This window comes from Antedon bifida, chromosome 11 (assembly GCF_963402885.1).
Source record: "Antedon bifida chromosome 11, ecAntBifi1.1, whole genome shotgun sequence".
Taxonomy (NCBI): domain Eukaryota; kingdom Metazoa; phylum Echinodermata; class Crinoidea; order Comatulida; family Antedonidae; genus Antedon; species Antedon bifida.
In genome coordinates this window covers 5,102,392-5,126,990 of record NC_136236.1, presented here as the reverse complement: position 1 = coordinate 5,126,990, position 24,599 = coordinate 5,102,392, and the positions used below count along the sequence as shown (strand labels likewise).

The 24,599-nt window shown below is 31.5% G+C and overlaps 1 protein-coding gene across 5 annotated transcripts in view; it reads left to right on the top strand.

Moving 5' to 3' along the window:
• The window catches only part of LOC144856371 (ras association domain-containing protein 1-like), a 37,928-nt gene that overhangs the window by 8,982 nt on the left and 4,347 nt on the right, over window positions 1–24,599 (top strand). For 2 of the 5 annotated variants that reach the window (XM_078714367.1, XM_078714368.1), the window contains exons 3-5: window positions 21,050–21,204; window positions 22,314–22,412; window positions 24,343–24,522. In XM_078714367.1, the coding sequence (XP_078570493.1) occupies window positions 21,050–21,204; window positions 22,314–22,412; window positions 24,343–24,522 (434 nt within the window). Of the gene's footprint in view, window positions 1–11,002; window positions 11,535–19,475; window positions 19,798–21,049; window positions 21,205–22,313; window positions 22,413–24,342; window positions 24,523–24,599 lie in introns of those variants that run through there. The other 3 variants (XM_078714370.1, XM_078714371.1, XM_078714369.1) reach the window with 3 other exon arrangements.

Sequence of the window (24,599 nt, the reverse complement as noted above, 5' to 3'; positions counted from 1 at the left end):
TCATTTGTAGTTGACAATTTGGTATATTTACTGTATTTATTTATTCTTTCTTTATTCTGCAGCCACTTTCAGTACTAGTGCACTGATTTTCAATATGAGTACAATAATTGGAAAATATCATAACAAACATAAAGTATTAACAAAGAGTAATAACAATTATAGAGAAAATATACATTAAAAATAGAAATCAATTTTAATAGAAAAGAAAACTTAGTTTAAATGTTGCGTATCAATTGTATTTCGAATGAAGTTATTGACATATTTTTTTAAGTTAATTTAAGTTTGAAATGATTGAATACAACACTTAGGAACTGTAACATGAACATCTCCAGGATGTGCTGTGCACCATACAGTACACTTGGTGTCTATTTGCCGCTTTTTTGTTTCAGTGATAATATCTCACTGTGAGAAGTAGGCTTTTCCTTAATTAGGTTCCACTACTTCCTTTTTCATTTCTGATATTCTGTTTGATAAGACATTGTTCTGAATCAAATCTAATGGCATGTTTACCAATTTCCTCTTTTCATTTTCCTGTTAGTTACAGTACAGTATAATGGGCCTTTTTTGTGTTGTTTTTTAAATCAATTTGTAATTTTCTTGTTAGTAACTTCTGGTAGAAGTTAGTCCATGTAAAAGAAACCAATCATGTTCGGAAGATTTATTTAAATGATAATGATTTGCAAAAGTTGGTTATTTTTTATTACTCTTTTTTTTTGCTCATACAGTAGTTACAGTATACCATATTATACTATTTTTATTAATATTTGAACGTTATATTGCTGATAACAACGTTCTTTACAATTTACAAACTCTTCCATAAGGCAAACTGCAGCATGCACTGTTGTTAACCTTTAGTATTTAAACACATGTTTTATATCATAAAAAACTAATGTGTGTATTAATAGTAATATCTGTATAAACTGTAGACATACATTAGATTACAGATTTCACTGTACAAACAGTATGTACTGCTGTTCGATCCTGATCTAGTGCCATTTTGTAACCCAACTTTTTCTGCTCCATTCCTTAAAGAAAGCTTGAGAGATGAGACCCCATTTACACTTACGGTTTGGGCCGTCATGGGTCGGCAATCGGTAAGTGTAAACACGCAATAAAGTTAGGCCGGCTCTGGACCGGATGTAGACCTGGACCGGATGTAGACCTGGACCACCTTGAGAGGTGGGTCCAGGAGCGGCTTGTATGTTTGGGATGTTTGTGAACCGTGACCAAAATAGCTTGAGAAAATTAAGTAAATTTTGTTTTGTACTGCATTGTACAATACTGATCTTACTGTTTTAATTTATCAATAATTAATGAAATTTACATTTTATTTTTATTCTACTATTTATTTTAATCATTTTTGCCTCCCTAGTCTGTTCAGTAATCTGTTTTGTATGATTTCAGTCTCCAGCATCTCATTACACAAATGAGTAAAATGTATGAAGAATAGTTTTAGTTTAAATATTGTGACATCTGTCAGCAATAACTAGTAATGTTGTTAGAAGAAGCTGTACAAACTGCAATTTTTTTTCAGAATATTTTTAATGAGTTAGAATCTCTACAGATATTAAAACAATATGTAGTTGGAACTACTGTACGTGTTGTTAATGAGAGTACTCAATTTGCTTCAAAATATTCAACTGTTGTTATACTGTTAGGAGAATCTCAATACAGCCTTGTCTATTTTGTGCCTAAACTTACCCGGATAAACCGTTACCATTACCACAAAGAGCGATACAACTCAATTACATTACAATTGTATTTACACCTTAGATAGAGAATGGTACATTCCTTGAACTTTGCCCCCAATTTTGAGAAACATAGTAGTTTTCAATATTAGTTTATCCAGCGGCACTCAAAGACCACAAACACCAGTTTGGTTTGTGTAATTGTTGAAAGTGAGGCTGGTTTAACAGTCCAGTACCCATCTTGTTTAGCGAGAGGTCATGGTTCAAATCTTTTCGGTTTCAGGTTTATACCAAAGTGTGAATTGAGGCTTACTATACAATTTTTCTTTTCCTTTTGAACTTCCTTTGAATTAAATTTAGTATGTGAACATCCTTTGAAAGTTTGATGTTACAGGATATTGACTTTTGTACTTACCTCTTTCAACCCATACAGTACAACCAAGTTGGCCATGAATGATGATACCAGAAATATCAATAATGTATTGATCATGCGGTATTGTGTAATACCTCACTATTTTCCAACATCTATTATTATTTATGTTGAATGTATTTTCCCACAATATGTGGGATACTGTATCTGTACAGTAATTTTCCGGTTAAAATTTATGGTTTTTATTACCCCTTTTGTTAGGGACTCAACAAAGTGGCACTGAATATGGGTGTGTTAAAGAATGATTCTACTGTACACTGTTATTCAAATTTTATGAGATGGCTATCAGCCCAAAGAGGTTATAAACTCACAATATTGTACAACTAGAGACTAGCTCTGATGCATGTTGTGGTTCAGCTATTATTCAAATGTTAGAAGATGGCAATCTGTCCAAAGAGGTTATAATAAACTCACAATATTGTACAACTAGAGACTAGCTCTGATGCATGTTGTGGTTCAGCTATTATTCAAATGTTAGAATAGAAGATGGCAATCTGTCCAAAGAGGTCATAATAAACTCACAATGTACAACTAGAGACTAGCTTTGATGCATGTTGTGGTTCAGCTATTATTCAAATGTTAGAAGATGGCAATCTGTCCAAAGAGGTCATAATAAACTCACAATGTACAACTAGAGACTAGCTCTGATGCGTGTTGTGGTTCAGCTGTTTATTATTCAAATTTTAGAAGATGGCAATGTACAACTAGAGCCCAAACTAGAGACTATTTTTCTTTGTTTGCATGTTGTGCGTTCAATACAAAAAGTGAATACCTCTAACTAGGATGTGGTCTAATGGAAATAAGTGAATTATTAATTAACTTAATTAATATCAGTACTATCACATGTCAAGGTGAATGACCTTTCTAATTAATCTGATTAATTATTGTCTAGTCTGTGCATCCTTGGACATTCCACTTTTGGTACAATAGAGCAGCACCATGACCACTAATTAAGGAGAAATACCATAAGTCATCCGGATTATTTGTGTTCAAATTAGTGTCCCCTAACTAATTAATGTTGTTTTATTAAATTAGTACTGTTGACAGTGCCTTTTCATTGTAATGCTAAGTTGTAGTTGCTGGCTTCTACTACTATAGTTCTGTAATTAGTTTTGATCTGATGGTTTCTTCCATTTTATAGAAACCCTAATGAATCTTGTTTATTTTATTCTGTCGCCATTGATTGATGGCTTTGACCTCTGTAGTACTCTGATAATTAGAAAGATAGAGGGCGGCAAACATACCAATTTGGAAAAAGAATGGATGTCCCTTTTTACAGTATATCATAAAGTTTAATAAAACCATACTTTCCTTATACATTTATTAGTGCCATCTCAAATATGGATTTAATTTTCTTGCAATTTTCTAATCCAATATTTTAAGCATTATTACTGTACAATAAGTACGAATTATGTATTAAAAATCAAGTATTCTCTTTTTGTGACTGGATGTGATAATCCCTTTGGCACAAATGTTCACACAGATGTCATCTTCACCAACGGCAATTAATGCATGGTGTTGCTATAGCACAAACATTTGTTTTGTTTTCATTTAATAATAATTTGATTTATTGATTTTCTTATTTTGCACAAAACAAAGTGCAGTACCTAATTTGTCCAATTATTCACAGTATCCATAGCTACAAAATTTACCCACAATGCACATCAACTAATTTACCCACAAATGCACATCAACAACCACTGACCTCTGAACTTTAAATCTTATATGAAATTCAGCCAAAAATCAATCATATTTCTTTGTTGATTTTGAAATGAAACAAAGAAATTATCACACCTTACATTTTATAACATTGTAGTATCAAATTCAGTGATTCCCATGTGAAATTGGCCTTTTAGTGATAACGTCCACGTCCCCAAATTGTAAACTCGATTAGATTAAAATATGTTATCAAGTTGGTGACATAATAATGCATTATTTGTCAGGCTTCCATGTTGTTAATAGCAACATTGGATTTGGTATGTTATTGTATTTAAGTTATATTTTTGGAATTATTTGAATGAGCTCTTTCAATGAATTTGATTTGGAAGAAATGGATCCTAGTAGCATTGATCTGCCATGTTACGAAGTCGTTCTCTCTACAGGTACTGTATTTTTTTTTCGATATTTTTAAAACCATTGGTATAATTTTTGAATGAAAATGAATAATTATCATCAATATGTTAAGACTGTTATTTTATTTTACCCTTTCTAGTTCTAGTTGTACCATGACCTACTGTAGAGGGTCGTAGGGTCGTAGCAGATGAGATAGGCCTATACTCATCATGATACGATACACAGGCAAAAGTCATTTCTCCCAGTACCTCCTCTCCTTTTCAAGGAACATTTTCATTAAAAAGATTTGATCTGCCATAACTGCTCATCATTAGAATTTAAAAGGAGTAGAACAAATAGTTTTGCATTGCGTTTTTGAATAATTTTACTATATAATTTGATTTATACTGCATAGTGGATAAATTGGTATTATCGTCAAAACAGTGGGTCTGCTACTGTACACTGCCACAAGGTTCTGAGTGATACAGTAGTTATTCTATAATGTTTGTTTAGTCCTAGTTTAAACATTATTACTATTAGCTTTAATGCCTTGACTTTAACCTAGATGTTAAACATTTGATTAACAACATTGTTAATAAAAATGTTTAACATCCTTATGAGTCACTTTATACATTGTCATTAAACAGTTAATGACATTTTCAGTGAAAATTAAATCCATTTGTTGACAAAGGTACCTGTAAAATAATTGTATACTTTGTGGACAGTACTAATTGTATTGTACGGTACCTGTATCTTTCTTATTATGAATCACTAAACATGGGTACTACAGTACTATGTAAAATTGAAGACTTATTATTTATTAAATATATCAACTTAACTGGCAAATGAGGAAAATCGAATTAGGCCTCTAAAGTTCAGTCTCTACACTATCAATCAAATTTTATGTGACAAAAATAATGTATGTGCCCATAGATATAGATATGATTATGTTTGTTATATTACTATCGTATTTGGGTATATCACTACCATATTTCTGCACATCGCACTGATAGTGTAGACAGAGCTTTTAAAGGATCCATGGTAGCTAGCCGGTAGCACCGACCCAGATGAGCAGATCCCCTTTCCTTTTTAAATAGTGTACACATTTTATGTTCGTATCAGGATTTTGCCAGATGTTGTTCTGTTTTGATAGGTTTGTCTAACGAGGAACGCAAGACTATATTTTTAGCTTGATTAATTTTTATCCAGGTAAACACCATTCATTCACGCAATGAATCATCCAAATATTTATAGAAATATTACATCATCAATTGCAACGTGGATCTTATGATGTGTGCTTGTACTGTATAGACAACGTAAATTATTGCCTTCACGCATCATTGATTAATATTATTATTCGGTTGAACTATTGACTGAGTATGCTATGTATTCCCTCAGATTTTAATATTAATGAGCCAGGGTTAAGCTCGTGCTTGAGTGATCACTATAATTATTAGTCTGCTCCCCTCTATAGTTGAATTTTTCAGAGTATTCTATTGAGGGCAGTATAGATGCAAACTTTTTTTATGCCTACTTCCTTTTATCTGTAATTCTTCAACTATTACTGTATGTGAACGATTATCCCAGTGGGCCTGATTGGAACATTTTCCACAAATTTAGGAGGCGGAATTACTGTATACTCATTTAAACTTTAAATTAAATTTAATAAATAAATTTATAACTGTCTTAAAGTGTCTGAATTCAGAATAGGGATCTGGGATTATACTCCAGCATAGGATTCTCGGTTATCGTATTTTCTTTATTATTTAATAAAAGTCAGCAAGTTTTTAATTTAACTAACTTGCCCTCTTGGAAGTTACCTTTCCCAAAATCTGTAAAGGTTTAATATCAAGCAAGACAATGTATTGCTGTAATGGAAAGAAAGATAAAACATCCACCCAGTGATAGAATGAAACAAAAACAAAAATTGATGTAAATTTAGTAAAAAGTGTCAATAAATTTAATAAAGTATTTCAATAGCTGTGTGTACTTGACAAGACCAGGGCTTATGGAGTTTCCGCTGATAACAGTTAGTGGATTAAAGGTTGCTATATTTTGTAGCATTACTGTGCATACCATTATTCTTAAATAATGCGGACACACCTTGTTGGCAATGGATTGATTGTATTAAGGTACCTTTCTGTCTGAAGTATGAATACAATAAAACTGTTGTTTGAAGACAATGGTATACATACTATTATTATTATTTTGTTTTCAATCCAAAACCAACAGCAAAAAAGGATTCGTCAATAACAGGAGGGATGGACTACTATTGTCAATTGTGGGATATTATAGCTTCTGTCTATAGTATGAATACAATAAAACTGTTGTTTGAAGACAATTTATTTAGAATTGGAGTACATTCTAGTGCATCAATAAAGTAGTTAAAAGTAGGTCATTGTTTAATATAGCCTTGTCTACACCATCAAACTTTATATGACAAAAATGTGATGTGCCCATATATGGATATGATGATGTCATAACTACATTATTTGGGCACTACTTTTTTTGTCAAACTTGTTTGGTAATGTAGACAAACCTTTAGTTTAAAAAAATATAGTAAAAAAAAAAATCAAAACATTTTGTCAGTTATGGCTAATTAACATAAATTTGAATAACAATGTTCCCTGTTACATTTACACACATTTTAAAAGTTTATGAAAGTATAGCCTATAGTTCATAAGTATTTTTTGAATGAGATTACAGGTTGAAATGTATCCTGACTTTAAAATTCAAAAGATTAAACTTGTTAAAGAATGATTTGGCTCAAACTATTAAAAAGTACGCAATTTGTTCATTGACAAAAAGGACATGGTCCGATGCCTCCAAAGGAAGATAGATTATCCAACGACTCCACTGAGTCTTATTATTAAAGCGTGGATCTATTTTGTGTAAAGGAAGCCAATCCCTCGTAATCCAGTACAGAAGGGCGTGTTGCTATAAGCTTGGTCAATAGCATGAAACTAGATTTACAACTTGAACTACTACCACAGGATAGGATGCTATGGTTCTCCGTATTTACAAAAACAATATATTCGGTGATTGTTTTTCAAAGAATCCAATTAAAAGTTGGATATTTGAATGGCCCTGAACGTATAGCAATGACAAAGCATGCTATATCTTTACACCATCAGCGTAGTGCACTCATACTATTTTGTGCCATTCATTCCTGATGGTATATCATTTATCATCTATCATAGTGGCTACGACCCCAGGATAGGATGCTATGGTTCTCCGTATTTACAAAAACAATATTTTCGGTGATTGTTTTTCAAAGAATCTAATTAGAAGTTGGATATTTGAATGGCCCTAAATGTACACATCAGTGACAAAGCATGTTATATATCTTTACACCATCATCATAGTTCACTCATCATACTATTTTGTGCCATTCATTCTTGCATGGTATATAGTTTATCATCTATCATATTGACCATCACAGTGATGTGGTGGTCTTTTTTTATTAAAGATGATATGATTGTAAAATATAACAACTGATGAAATGATAAGTGGCAATTTTTGTTTTCTATTATTACAGTAAGTTCACAAATGGCCTTCAAAATAAAAAAAATAGTTTATAAGGTGTGTAGTTCTTAACAAGTCAACGACCGGAACCTTAAATAATTTTTAAAGCTGTCGTGACGTTTACAAATCCGTGTAACAGTACGCTACCTCTTTGATTCATAAAAACTGCGATTATATTTGTGTGTGAGATTGTCTCTTTAATATGCGTGGTATTTTAAAAGGAAACGGCTTGATACTTGACAGGAAGGTAGTGCACACTAGATCAATTGTTTTAACGATTTTAATTGGCTTTTTTTTCCTCATTTTAAAAATGACCCTGACAGTTGAATTTTAGACAACTTTAATTTCGACCTGTTTAGCAAACGCATTTCTAGAAATAAGAAGAGATATCGTTTTTGTTTTATTTTTTTTTATTATTATTTCATAAAGTATAAGAAATTTAAATGGTGGTTTGCAATGCTAGGTAATGGTAAACCATGGCAGAATAGTTTATTATAACATACATACCGAATACTATCCAATGGTTGCGAGAATACGGTATATTTTAAATGGGTCCCAATTTATGGTTCGATTTACCCTAAACAACATTGAAAATAAAAGTTTAACTTTTTTTAATATCAGATTTCAAACTGGCTTCTTTTCACAATTCAATTTGTCAACACTGTTAAGTACAGGTGTCAACACTGCACATTATGCTAATTAACCACCTGTATAACAAACATTGACTCGTTCAATTGATTTGTTAAATTGTGCACTTCCTAATATCTCTCTCTTCCTGTGATTCAGTTGTAGATAATGGCGTTTCCAATTCGAAATTAAATATAGTGCGAATTAAATTATCTTTAATTGAACAGTTTAGACGCGTTGGAGTTTACCGAATGATTATACAGGCAGTTAGATCATAGGTGACTCAATAGACTTGGAGCCTGGTATTCTACACGATGAGGTTGTCTGCATGGGCTGTTCCTTCCTTTACCCCTCCCTAGTAGATTGTTCAATTGATAAATTTATAAACGTCATATTAAACGAATGAACACTATACATACATTGATTTCTCTATATTTCTCTATTATTATAACTAGCCGGACCTCAATCAAATAAGGTTTGAAATTTAACCATACCTTTTGCACTTTATTAAATTAAAATAAATTTGTTTCTAATTATATAGTGAGTCAATTTTGTTTTAATCTGCAATTTATATATTTTCATTTCCTCCAGGCCAGTTTTTAGGTCGATTTCAATATTTTTAGGTTAAAAAAATATATATTTATTATTCACTGAACTTTTTTGTAACATTTTATTGTTCGAAGTGCACCATAATTTGTCAATAAAGTTGTAAAACTAGGTTACAGTTGGAATTTTTATGTCAATTGCAATATTTTAAATGAACATTTATTAATATTTTTATATCACTCAACTTTTTTGTAACATTTTATTGTTCAAAGTGCACCTTAATTTGTCAATAAAGTTGTGAAACTGGGTTACAGTTGGAATGATAAATTTATTATAATTTGTTTTGATCTGTGAAAGCAAAATACACAATACCCCTACAGATAATAGCCTAATATTTTTCAAGATACAGTCAGGTTCCCTTATCGTCTTCCTTGTTGTCCTGCCTCTTGGGGCAGTCTAAACACTCCTCTGACGTCATCATCATCTACATCTTAAATTTTGTTATTGGATTTTTATCTCTATGGGACACTAGAAATTATCTGTTTACCAAAGAGCATCAGTATCACTATAAAAAGACATAACTCAAGTTGTTACATGTTATTTAAAGTTACTGATATGAGGGAAAGTATTTTATAAAGTGTTGTTTAGTAAAGTACCAACAGAAGTGTACCGTACAGCACGTTGACTAGAGCACTCTGTAGATACTGCATGCAAATACAATTGTGTACGCTATTGATATTGTCACTGTACCACGCGCCTGTATAAAAAAGCGATATTTGGCGTGGCGTAAAAAATGTCAACAGGATGTTTTCAGTTCACGAAGTCTGTATATAACTTCTCTTTTAACCGGTCGCTATGTAAGTAAATTTATTTATTTATTTTTTTTACTTTTTTAAATATTTATAAATATCTTGATATTCTTAGTTATTATTGTCTGTATTTGCTTTTTAATATCTTTTAATTATCTGGCAAAAGTCATAATATTATCAACATCACCATCATATCATATCATCATTTTATGCTCCACATCTTCCAATAAGTTTTGCTCAAAATTATTTTTGAATTTTCATTGCCAAACATATGATATTTGTCAATCAACAGAAAGGAAAACTTACTCAAATACTGTGCACACAGAAAATTGAAGAAAGTCAAACTCTAAAGCTCTGTCTACACTATCATTTTGTATCAAACTAGTTTGACAAAAATGTGTTGTGTCCAAATATGGTAGTGATATGCCTATGGTAGTGATATGACATCATCGTGTCCATATGGGCACACCATCTTAAAAGTTGTTTCCTCTTGACAACAAACATTTGTTTAGGCCATATCTGAACTTTAATAATTAAATTAACTTTTAAAATAAAAAAAATTAATTAAATTATTCTTTAATCCAGGTGGCAAATCCTGTAAAAGTTACTTAATTACAGTTTGATCTAAACATCTGTTTACAGAAATAAGAACTATAAACTAAACATACAATAAATAGACAAACAAACTAGGTAATATCATTACAATATCCAGAATTTTTAATCTTAATTGCTTATTAGTGACTAAGATATTTCTAATGAGTAAGGAGATTGCATGTTCTCCTTGTAGGAGCCAACCACCTGTTACAGGTGTATCTGTATTCTGTTGTGGACTGACTGACACATTAACTTAATGTTTTATTTATCAACCTATGTTTACACAGTATTTTCTTTATCGGAGTTATATTATGGTCTATTGGAGTTAAGTTGAGGTTTAGATTGTTGTTGGACTACAAGTTAAAAAGGTGGGGATTGTTTTCTCATTATTTTTCCTCATGTGAGCTACTCTAAGTCAAGAGTGTGATGATGTTTCTGTTTTGTTTAGTATTAAATTTAGAAAAATATAACATAATTCTATGGATCTTATTCTTATAATTGTTTTTAAAGGTGACTTCCCTTTTCCGGATAAAGTATCTGAAATAATTATTAAATATAATATATGATAGCAGATTTCCTTATTTTCAGGTTTTATAATATTAATATTGTATATAGAATGGGAAGGTGAATACCCATACCCTCTTTAATGCCCCCTAACTCCCTCTTTAATTTTCCCCCTAATTCCATCTTTAATGCCCCTTAACTTCCCCTTAAAGCTGACAGTTTTATTTGTGAATGAATCATGGTTGAGGAATTCTTGTTGTTTGCACAAAACAAACAGAATACCATTGAATAAACTTTGAAAAGCCTAAAGCATTTTATTCACAAAAATACTCCACATAAAAATGGTAACTCCCTAGCTTATGAATATTCTGTAATGGGATTACTCACACTGACCAATCAGCAGAGGGTTTTACATAGTCTGACAAGAAGCTAATGAATTATTCATCAGATGAGGTAATTGTGTGATGTCATTGCTCCCTCATGCGGATAGTTCTATTCTTGTCTGGATTTCAGTTGAGTTAGCAGAGTCTATCTGATTTCACTAAGGTTTTTCAAAATATCTTACAATAATATATGATTAGACGCTGATGTGGACGCCACACTGGTTAGAAAAAGAACAGTACAAAATGTTTGTGATTTTATGCTCAAAATTGCGGCAGACCTTTAGTAAGGCTGCAGAATGGCTTTCTTGGACTTATAAAGATAAGAAAAAACCTGAAGTGAACAGTAACGGAATGATAGTAGCCTGTGCTAACGGAGGTACGTAAAAAGGATTTTAAAGATTACCTTTTGATAGCCTACAGTACATATCGTTTAGAGCTATACTTAAATCACTGTTGATTGCATCACTATACCGTCAAGGCACTACAGTATCCACCCATTGTTGATTGATAATTATACTAATTAGAAATATTTTTATAAGCTACTAGGAATTTTTTTTATTAGATTTCTTCCCTTGGCAGCTGTTAATTTAAAAAAATGATAATTGATTCTTAGATGTGTTTTTAGACGTCATGCGTTACAAAGTGCACCGCATTAATTATCTTTCCTATCAGTCTATTAAATACTGCTTTTATTTTTGGGTTGGAAGGAATACAGTTACTGTGTATAGCTTCAGCCTCATACTATGTTGGGTATTTAAAATACAGGGTGGGTCAAACATTTTATTGTTTATTTGTTTATAATAAAGCACAGGTAAAAAGGGTACCTGTATATATGCTTTATTATTATTGCTTGATAGGTTCTTTGTTATTTTTTTCCTTGTACAGTTGTTGTTCAGTATAATAATATTATACACTAAATTATTATTATTAAATATTAAATTAGTGTAAACAATGTATAATTAGTAGGAACTGCACTTTGTCAATTAACATCAAACAAACTCGCGCCAAATATTGTGAGTAACAAACACCGTAATAATTCATACCGGATTTGATGAAACAATTGTTGTTTTAAAAGTTTAACAATACTAAGTAGCTTAGCGGAATGTCACTATAATTAAGGACATTTTACACAATATTACCCTCAAAGTTGCGTAATTAAAGTCCTATTATTACTCGTTTTCTTAACAATCACATCTTACACATGGTTTCCTAAATTTCTCTATTTGAATCATTTCGACATGAATACCTACAATAAACAATTAAGTTATTGTAACCCAGGGTCACTTTAAGGTGACCTTTCACAGTTTTAATCCACTGTTAAAACTATTGTTTAAATGCAGTATTCAATTGTATAACATTTTGGAGGGAAATTCATAGTCCTTTTCCTGTTGACACTGTCGATTTTTAAGAGCATTAAAAGATTTAAATGCCACACCTGGTAGTTCAGTAGATTTAATATCAGTGTCTCGGAATATACACAGCTGTACGTTCTGTAGATTAATTACATTATACTAATATTTACTCATATTTACTTATTACAATACTATCTGTTAAAATACTGCATATTGATATTAACAGTAAAATATAATATTTCATAATTAGTACAGATTGGAACACTTTAATTATTTTTGTCAAAGATTCATTACTTTGCAACTCATGCATTCTACCATTTCTACAATATATTGTACTTGCTTAAACTCGGTAAATTAAACATGAAATTTTAACAGAATACTGTATTGTGGTGTAACATTCACATTTGTTGTTTTTGAGTAAATACAGTAGAACCTCTATTAAGGGGACACCTTTCAAATTGTCTCCTTAATACTGTAGAGGTGCCTCCTGGAAAGGTAATGACCATATTGTTAGTACTGATAATACTGTAGCCTATGTTTATTTCGCAATATTCCCATAATAATGCATGGTTCTACCGTACATATGATATGTTGATGAAGTCATTGCCAGGAAATAAAGTACTAATTTAATACATCTAATAATGACCTTATTAATAAAAATAATTACATGATTAACATGATATACTAGTCTATTCTCACTTTGACTCCATAAAAAATTACCTAAACATTATGTTATATTTTAACTGGCTGTTGATTGAATTTTTAACGATGTCCTTGATGTAGATGACAGGTTTTTAAAATCATTGCCAAATATCTCTATCAAAAATGATCTTTAACCTAATTAGTAACTTTAAAGTTCTTAGTCATTTAAAAATACAGAATGATAGTCCATAGTTAACTAAATCTTGGTAGGCCTACATGTAGAACAATTGTGGTGTCATGGATAGAAGTATTAAAGACTGTAAACATTTGTAAATATTACATTAGTATGTTGCTCAAGCAATTACAATGTACTGTAGTTACGTTATGACTGTGTTATCCTGCGACATGTTTCAACCATACAATAATGTTTAATATAATCTGTTATGGTAAAAAAAAGCTGGTTTCCCATCATGTGGTTTTACAGTTACTGTAGTTGCCCAATAAACACAGGGAAAGTTTTTCTGTGAGTCATGTTTAAAAGTATCTGTGTTATTTAACTATTCAATTATTATTTAATGTTAAAAAAGTGTTCAACAAATTAAAAAGATTTTCTATTCTTGTGGCTGTTTTTTATTGCGACATGTTCCAATTTGTTCCCATGATAAAATAATCTGCTCAGGGTTAGAAATAAAAGAAACTGATCATGTGACTCTAGTTGCCCAACAAACAAATTGGGAAAGTTTTTTATAAAGTGTTATCATAGAGATACAGTAGTGTTATTCAACTAGAGTGACTCTCTGTAAAGAAAAACAAATTGAAAACGTTGTATTGAGATTAAAAGAAATATCGGACAAGATCAGGTGAGACATTTTGCAACAGGGCTGGAAATGACATAAGAGCTTCATCTACTTCCAAGTGACTTCTTAAACTTTCTTTCTCCTTTCACAATTCAAAGTTAAATTTCTTATCATTTTAGCCCACAAGTACTGCACATGTTTTATAGACTGATATTCATTTTTTTCTGTGTGTTTAAACTCTTACCAGTTGGTCTGACCTGGTCCAGTTCGACGTGACTCAATCGTGTCCTGTCAGTTGTAGCTGAGAGGGCCTAGCTATGGGAGGTTGTCAGAAATGAGTCACAGAAAGTTGACGAAACGTCAAATTTGTTAAATTAACTTTAAAGACCCTGTAGTTATCATGGCAGTTCTGTCGATGATTAACATGCAGTCTTGGGCTCCCTGCTGCTAATTAGCATAAGGTTTTTATTCAAATGTACGCCCTGGGTGTTTTGTTGTTGAAGGATTTTGGCAAGAAACAGGACTTCTCGATGAATAAGATCTTGATTTGGTTAAAGGTTGTTTAATGAAACCTTAATAATAAGTTTGTCGGCCTGTGTCTGGAAATTTGTCAAGTTTTAGATTAAAATCCAGATGTCTATGCTGTATACACGGTAGCCTTACATTATAAGGGTGTGTATAGTTTAGTACAAACAAGTCAAACAGAAAAAAAAATCATGTCATAACTACAGTAGTGACACATTAGACATAACTGTACATATTAGGAATTGAATATTTATTATTCTATTATAATTATTTCTTGAGGTACTCCTATTCAGATTAACACAATATTGTTCTTCCCTGGAGCCCGTGAACAACCCCTCTTCAAAGGGACAGGACACCCCTATTAAGGAGACACTTTGATGGATCTCAAAGGTGTCCCCTTAATAAAGATTCTATTGTAAAAAGTAGTGTTTATTTAAATGTGTTTAAAATTTACAATTTAAAATATTTGGTTTTGATTTTCTCTAAGTATGTTTTAATTATATTAAATCTGCAAATTTGTTAACACCTTTTTGATAATTGGATTAAATAGAGTTAATTTCTATTGTGTACCTGCCAAATGGTGTCCTGAGGTAAACTTTATATTGTTGTTGTTTTACAAAGAAACTGACGTGTAATTGACGTCATCGCTGCACACAAACAGAGATTCCAACTGTTACAATAACCGAGCACAGTTTGAAGTTTGTAGCGAAATAAGTTAAATATTAATGTTTAGTGTATCCAATTCAATTTCAGTTTCAGGTCCTTTTAAACTACTATTAATTTATTTAAAACAATTTAAGTTAAAATTGAATCATACTACTCAAAATAAATTTGAAAATTTAATTGTTTATAACATATTTTCTAGTGGAAATTTTATATTCAGGTAAATTATACTGCAGAAAGTTGTTTGAATTTAACCTAGACTTCGATAATTTGTCTCATGATGGTCTGTGAAAATATTCTACTAACTATAATAATAGTAGTATATGTTTCTTACTGTTGTTCTAAATTTTAAAATAGAATAAGATTTTACTCCCAATGCTTTCTTGGAGTAAGTACTATGTTGGTTCTGGGTTGGTTAACATAATATTAAAATATTAGGTTGGGTCTTTCTTTTTGTAAAGACATTGAGACTATGATACGTTTTATTAAATATGACCATGTTGAGTCTGTCCCCCTCCCCTCTTGACAAATATAAGTACTTTTATGCATAATTCTAACAGCACATCTACCCCACTCAAGTTCTTTCCACTTCCCTTCTTGGCATTGCTTTGTTACTTTCCACACAATATAAAACATATTTTTTTCTATTTGGCCGTAAATAATAAACATGTGTTTGTCGTGGGAATTAGCTTCCCAAGTAATTACAATTCGGAAGTTTGAAAATAGATTGTATCAAGAATAATACACTATACGATTTTCTTCCCATAGAGGCCTTTTAAATATTAAAAATAAATGTTTAAGTTTTTAGTTTTTTCAAATTAATTAGCTAGTTCTGTAAAGTCTTTTTTAACTAGCTACATATAGTGTTCTGCAAAGTCTGTTACACTACAGTAGCTAGCTAACACTAACAGAAAGCTTTTGTAATCCGTCACTGTTTAACTAGTCATAAGTACTGTAACTTATAGTCTGTTAGCTAGCTAAATTTGATTTTCTACAAAGTGACTATAGGTAGTGCTCTGTAATGTCTGATACTAGATGCAGGTAGTGTTCTGTAAAGTTTGTTAACTGGATACAGAGAGTGTTCTGTAAAGTTTGTTAACTGGATACAGAGAGTGTTCTGTAAAGTTTGTTAACTAGCTACAGAGAGTGCTCTGTAAAGTTTGTAAACTATACCTATAGTTTTCTGTATAGTCTGCGAAAAATAGCTAAATGTAGTGTTCTGCAAAAACTAGCTACATTATGTACTTTTAGAATGCTGTATAGTCGCTAGCTACAGGTAGGGTTCTGTAAAGTCAGTAACCAGCTACTGTCAGTATCAGATAGTGTTCTGTTTTAGACATAATAAAGGTGGGAAAAGAACCTTTTACCAACTTCAATCCTCATATCCAAGAGAGACTATTGGGTGAATCCTAGGATCTGAACCCATTCATAATGTAGGGTGTAACTTTAACCATCCTTTTATTGTCAACTCATTGTTCTCTATCCAGCCTATTGTTTTCCCTCTTCTAATTGAACAATCCTGGTATTGTATTAAGCTTCTATATCCATAAGGTATTTGTAAGCTTCCCTTTTAGTTCATTCCTTTTTTTTCCCTAGCAAGAACGAGGAAGAAACGAAACTTTACTCAACACATGAATTAGTAGTTTCTCTTTGATAGGAGCACTTCGTGCCATGTTGATAATTGATCCGAGTTTTGAACAAATTTTGTAGAATTTCAAACGTGTGTTAAGTATTTTCTAAAGTTTTGAATTATGAAGTTTGTAAAATCTAGGTGTAGATTGTGCGGATGGGTTAAAGAAAAGTTGGAACAAGTTTCAAAAGGTAAGGTGGCTGTGTAGTTTAGAATATGTAAATTGTATTCAAATTTAAAAGTATTTTGTCAACATCCTAAATCACTTATTAAAGTTGATAGTTATATTGTATGTTGAAAATGTTTACTGTTGAACCCCTATTAAAGGAACACATAGCAAAGTGTCCCCTTAATAGGTGTGTTCCAATGGAGGAGCTCCACTCTTTAAATGATTCATAAGGTATTTAATGTTATGTTATGTTCTTTATGATTTTGATAGGATAAGAAAGACATTATTGATGCTGAGTTTACAATAAGTTTTGATACTCATTACATTTACTATGGTTTTAAATTAGGAATGTTTACTAAGTTATAGACAACTCCTTTTCAGAAACCAGCATTGGGCTGGCCCAAAATGTGTAGTATTGTAGTAGTTTTTTGAGAGTTTGTAGTTTCTGGGAGTTCTTGTGATTTTTACTTAAATGTTTTTTGGATGAAATACCTATAGGCCATTTGTATCAGTTACAGTATTAACATCTTTCTATAGTATCAGTGTTTCAATAAACCTACAGTTGATCCTATTAAAAAAGTTTTAATTTATCCTCCATAATAAATAACAGTAATGCCTCACGTTGAAGTCGATACACGAAATGAATATTGGAAAGATTATAACACTTTTCGAGTGTACTTTAATCCAATTACCTTTCAAACTAAAACACTGTCGTACGATCAAATTTAAATCGTTTCCCCTCCAGTCAAAAATTTCATATTTTTCTTCAGCCTAGTTTTACTTTTTATATCGGTGTCATTAATGAATTGGCAAAAGTTGTTGTTTAATAAGGGTTAGGGGAGAAATTATGAATTAACTGTTTCCCTTTTTATCTGCATAATTATGTTAATTTATTAAATTTACTAATAACAGCTAATTCAATTAATAATATTTTAACATGTTTCTCTTTTAGTATGTTTTCTGAGGAAATTGATTTTGTATAATTCAATAACTCTTGTTGTTTTAAAGTTTCTGTGTATTTAGTCAAGGTTAAATAACTTTCAAAAGAAATCTACAAGAGTGTCTTTACTTTGATATTATAAAAATAGATTTCTTTTCAATGCCAAAAAATGATATGTATAAGGTGTTCCAATAAGTTTAAAACTGTATTATGTTTTTCGAAAAGTTAAAATAATGTTATATTTTAAATATGTTAATATACAGTACTATAAGTCTAGCAGGCAGGAGTCCACCTTTAACTGATAGGTAACTAATTTAGTAGCGATGGCCTCATTTAAAAAATGTATTAACCGTAGTGTGTAAGTAAAAATACCCATTTTATATTTTTACACTTTTGTAAAATACTGTACTATCAGTTGATTACTTATTTTAACATGATAGATTTTTCTGAAAATATCCGCCTTTTCTCTGACGTTCAGGAAACTGCAATTCAATTACAGTTAGGGCTGAATGAATGAAAGGCAGGAAATGTACAATATGTTTGTCTATTGTGTTGGGCAGAGTCCAAAACTACTGTAGTAAATAACGCATGCTTACTGTAATATTGTTTGACTATTTGCTGTGTCCAGTTTCATATTTAACCGGTCTTTTCTTTTACTGTAAACTGAGGCTAGCCTCATTTTACGTTTTCTGACTAACAGACTGACAACCTGTACTGTAGTTGACAATTATGTATAGTACAGTGGTGATGAGGTTAATGAAACTGTATTTTTTAGGCTTAATTAACTGTCATACTGTACATATCCAGTAAACCACAGACTGATCCCATAGAAAATAGGTTTTTGTAGTTACAGTACTCTATACTGTATACTGTAAAATCCGGGTTGCAAGATCTTACAGTTTAGTACATACTGTATGTATTTTTTAATTAAAGGATGTAATGAGCAAACAATTAAATAAAAAAATTCCCTAAATTTGTTTTTGTTTTCAATAGGATTATTTTATAGATACTTTATAGGAGTTCTCATGGTCATATAATCTTGTCTGGACCGTAGGAGTACAGTACTCGCCTACACAAAAAACAATTTAATAAAACTACGTCAATAATAATTGTATGAAGGTGTATTGGAATGTAAAAGCCTACAGTATTTGGTAAATTATAGTAAATTAGTAGTTAGTATTTTTTCCATTTTCTTCCAAACAAATTTAGTAAATAAGGGAAACATTGTCACACTTTTTTCTTGCCATAAGAGCTTTCGATTCTGAAGTGATTTGTAACACTCTCTGCCGCAAAGTCCACATTCATAATGTTGTTTAAATAAATCTTGAGAATGTTCAAGAAAGACATACATCCATTCTTAATACAGTATTGTACTGAACATCTTATTTTTTTTCAAGATTTTTAATCTGTAATACATTAAAATCCCTATTAAGGGGACACCTTCAGGACCCAACAAATTGTGCCCATTAAGATGTTAAAACATATATTTCCCCATGTTGATTTTACAGGAAAATGTCCCCTGAATAGGACATTCTACTGCAAAAACACAATACATAAAATAGTATTTTCTTTTGAACATGTTATTATTATACTTCATCATTTTCTTTAAATAAATTCTCAATCAGTTCTCCTTATAAGACAATTAAGGAAACATTACCACGTGCTGAAACAATTTATTCTCGGTCATGTGACACAAACACTGGGTGGAGTACACTGATTATATTTCCTTATTGACTGTAATTGTGAAAGTCCAACGATCTATAGCTACTGTTTCTGTCGCCAATGAAGTCCTTGTTTCGTAAGATCGACCTGATATGCATGTAAATTTTAGCATGCAGTATTAAAAAAAGAACTGTGACGATGCCTTTGGACATTTATCAGCTGCAGAAAGCCCTGCATTTGTCAGGTGATTGCGGATATGGTTCGTGCAAGTTGTTTTAAATGTTGTTGCAAATATATTTATTACCTTATAACTAGGATAGTTTAGCTTCTGTTGGATTTTACTTTTTGAAGCAATGTGCTAGGCCATTCAGTTTGCTTGAATTGTTGCTTAAGCTCTGTCTCTACAATACACTATTAAACTTTATGTACTAAAAATTTGATGATGATGTCATACCCCACCATATTTGGGCGGCACATCGCACTTCTTTGTCGTTGAACTAGTTTGATAGTGTAGATAGGTCTTCTCCCTATAACATAGAGTTTGCATGGGATTTGTGTATACTATGTTATTTAAACTTGCTAGAATATAATTGTAGCTTTGGTTGGATTTGACTTGATTGAAGCAATGGAGCACATAGTTTGATAGAGTTTTATTGCATTTTATTTAAAATTTATACTGATGCTTTGAGCAAAAGATGTTATATGGTATAATGGATATGAACATGTTTGACTGTTTACATTGTCATAGTATTTATTTTGTTGTAGTTTCGGTGGTACAGTATAATGAGGGGAAAAACGATTCTAATTTTCTATTTTGGTTTACTAACTATGTCGTAAATCCTGCTAATAATGATAGTAATGTTGCAAACTTCCTGGTTAAACAAGCAATAAAAAAGATGTTAACGTATTAAAGATGACGTATTTTAAAGATTGAATTGAAACTTGTAAAATATATTAACACAATTAATAAACACACGCCCTAATAATCACTATTGGTATTTTCTATGAAGTTATTCTTCGTATCGTAAGCAAGGTCAAACTGTAACAGAAAGGTATTAAGATACGATTTAATAACGCTTTTGTTAAAAACTGTTTAAAGTGTCTTCGATGGGACAAAATCCAGTATGTATTAAAGATTAAATTTGATTGGTTAGAAATCAAAATTGTTGATGCTTTGTAACGTAAGCATTATACACTAAACGTACATTGCGCTTCCATAATAGAATACTGTAAAAGCTGGTCAGTGTCATAAGATACAGTTTCCACTACAGTTAAATCTTCCTGGTTCAGATATATGGAGTTGTACGTCCTGATGTATCATACAAAGGCATACAGTTAGAAGTCTGAACAGCTCCTTCATAGTGTAGCTGTTAAGTACTCCACTAAAATAAAAGTATCTACCTTGAATTTAAAATTTGTTTTCAAAAAATGGTTTTCATCTTCTTCTATCGTTCATATTTGGAATTAAATGTTGCCTATATTAAATTAATTTCGTTTTTATTTTATTTTAGATTGCAACTACACATGTCATTACAAATGCGTAAAAGACGTCAGACTTGGATGCAAGAAGACGCAAGAATTCCGAGACCAATATGAAGAAGAGGATACAGACGGTGGATTCACAAACGTAGCGCCGACAACGGTAGTTCCATCTAAGGTACCCGTTGTTAGTACTCAAAGCTTTTTGTTTTATAAAACACATATAATCATCTTAATACTAAGCAATAATTTTCATAGTAGATACTTAGTGTACCCAAGCAACTTTAGTGTTAACTCAAGCGAATACCAAGGTTGACCGGACACATTTCTCAAAGTTTGCCAGACTAGAAAACTCGGACAAACTGCAGCAAACTAGTTTGCTACTGTAAGGTTTGGAACAACTCAGCCAATCAAGTGATAATCTATAGTCATGTGTTAGAATTGGCAACATTTAGGACGAGACTATAGTCTCCATAAACTCCTAAATTTCGTGGATTGTTTGTTAATAATTGTTTGTAATAATATTAATTTTAAAAGAGGAACATACAGTAGTCATACAGGAATGAATACTGTAGTTACTTTTTTTCCTTCAATATTTTGGATTGTCACCAGAATACACATTTTTAAAATATAACACACTATATACAGTACCAAATATTAAATTATTTTTATCAATTCATAATTTGTTTTCAATAACCTGTGTTAACAAAATTATGAAATTCAAATCTAATCATTTAAGATCAGAAACCTTGGCACATTTAATATAGTAATATTCAGTCTCCAGTTGGATTATCCAAAACTAAAAAATAGAAGTTTCAATTATACCATATGATCTAGTAACAAGGCTGTGATTGGTTGTTTGCTGGTCACCTGATGCTGTCAATGGCCCAAGCTCTTCCTGTTATACAATTTTCAAATGATGCAATTTACGTATCTACAGTACACATGCTCAGTAGATCTACCAACATACCTGAGAGATTTATATTTAATTGGTTATAATTGAGTGAACAAAAAAAACGTAAAGACCTACCATTACTAGTACCCTGAACTCGGACCAACAACCATATTATTATAATAATTATATTCTGTTGTCATTCTATACAACAATGCCTTTTATCGTTAATCTTACTTTATCCTATAATAACAATATTAAGTAAATCTCTTTTGATCTACATACTGAAACAGTGCAAAACAAGGATGACAATACAATTATTATATTAATTAACTTTTTGGGCCCAGCCTAGTATACGGCATTTGACGTAATATTTATCTTTATATTCTCTCCTTTTTTTGCAGATCCCTGTTGGTGTGTGTTCTCCGTTGTTGACACGGGACCAATTAAAGAAAAGAATTGATATGTACAATTCAAATGCGGATGGAACAGCCATCACCTTGGTAAGGTTTCATCGCCTCTTTGAAACAGACTTCCACTTTCTGTCAACATTCACCGACTTTTTATTGAAATGAATGTTAAAGACACGTTTCTTCAGCAAAATTTTTGATTAATTGGCTGGTTATTAACTTAAAAACTTATTACCGAAACAACTCATATTCGATCACATAATAAAAAAATAAACAAGAAATAAAATGTACAGCTACGTCTAGGTACTGTAACTGCGTTCACAACCAATTAATAAAAATTGTCAAAACAAGTAACAGAATATTGTATGAAATATGATATTATATCACATTTTTTACTGTATGTGTCATTATAACAAGAATTATAAAACAGATTATATTCATATTTCTCTTGGCCTTCAATTATACTTCGCCAGCACATTTTATAACCTTCCATTTTGAAAAAAAATTGCTTAAAAAACATGATTAAAAAGACCTGCCAATAGAAATTTAATCACTATTTCGCATAATTTATCAATCCATTTTGCTTTCAAGCATTATGTTAGCAAACACTTAATATTTGATTTAATCTATAAGTAGTTATTAATGTTTAATGTCTTTGTTTGGAAAAACATGAAATGAGAAAAACAGGAAATTTGAATATAGCGACGTGCATTATGTTTATGATATGGAAGAATATTGATATGGAATATAACCATGTTTGCTGGATTTCATCAAGAGAAAACAACAACATATAAATAATTCAATTTGCCTTCTTTTTTTTTCATACAGTAGAGTTGATTTGTTAGATATTTAGTTATAATTGTACAGAACAATTGTTTCTAAAGTCCAGATGAAATTAAACCAAATTTAAATACAGTAAATTCTCCCAATACTGGACACCTTTGGGCTGGTTTTCTGGAAAGTCTGGTACAGTCAAATATCCCAATACCAGACACCTTTGGGCTGGCCTAATATGTCTGGTTATCCAGAGAGTCTGGTATTCAGAATGTGTTTTTAGTGGTAAAAGTTAATTTGGGACCTCGAGCAAAGTCTAGTTTTGGGAGAGTTTACATTTTTCAGAGAGTCTGGTATTAGAATGAGTCAACCTCGGAATGTGTTTTTAATGGTTGAATTTGTGACTGTTTAAGAACTTTTGAAAGTCTGGTTTTGAGAGAGTTTCTTGTTTTCATAGAGTCTGGTATTGGGAGGATTGATTGACTGTAACAGTCACCTTTGGCTGGGCTTCAAATTTTGAAATTCTGATTTTTAATAATAAAATCTTTGACGACTTCAGTTGATATTAGGTTTATCTTTATCATTACTACCATAAAGTTATAAAGCAGTATTATTAACAAACTTAACTGAAAAATAAATAATGGTTTTTGGCGAGCTAATATCATCATTGTCTCGTATCGCCACACTTCTGAGCAAGCGTCACTCCCAAATTGAGCTATCTCTCTCCATCTTCTGTGATTCCTGTCCATGTTATTAGTGTCCCTGTCTTTTTCACTATCTCGTCTCTTCATCTAATACTGAGATGCTCACTTTACGGACACTAGATTTCCATGACCAGTATGGATCAATTTATAAAAAGAGTTAAATATAAAAAAACACATACAAGGCCCAAAACAATTAGCCTAGGTCATTGATAATTCCATTTAAATTGTATACTAATTGAATGGAAATTTAATTTAGTTTTTTCTCCTGCAAAACTTTTTCAAAAGCCTTGGAGATCGTTTGATAAAATGTACTGTATGTGAAACATTGATAATTTTCAATAACGTTTGCGACACTAAAGAGCATTAATTGACGTAAAATATTCCAGATATTATCCAAACCCTTGGGTTTGAGAAATTTGCATATGTCATGCGGTTTTTTTTTATATATGCATGATTGATCACAGTTAGACTCTGATGTGCCGCCAAATTAGATTACCATACAATGTTCATTTAATAACATTTTCATTTTTACTTTCTCTTGGCAGGAAAGCGAGGGATGTAGTTTCGTAGGATCAGTAAGAGTGCGACTAAATCTTTCCCGACCTATCAGTGTACCAACAGACTCTCACATGGCACGGTGCCATGGCGCACCGGAGCAGTACGATCATTGCGAGGACACATCAAGAGCGAGGACATCTTTTTTTCTTCCAAAAAATACTGTAAAGGTATACAAACAGTTCATCTTTGAATAGTTTCAATGATACAATCGAACACCTATTTAGAGCACGCCTTCATACCCAAG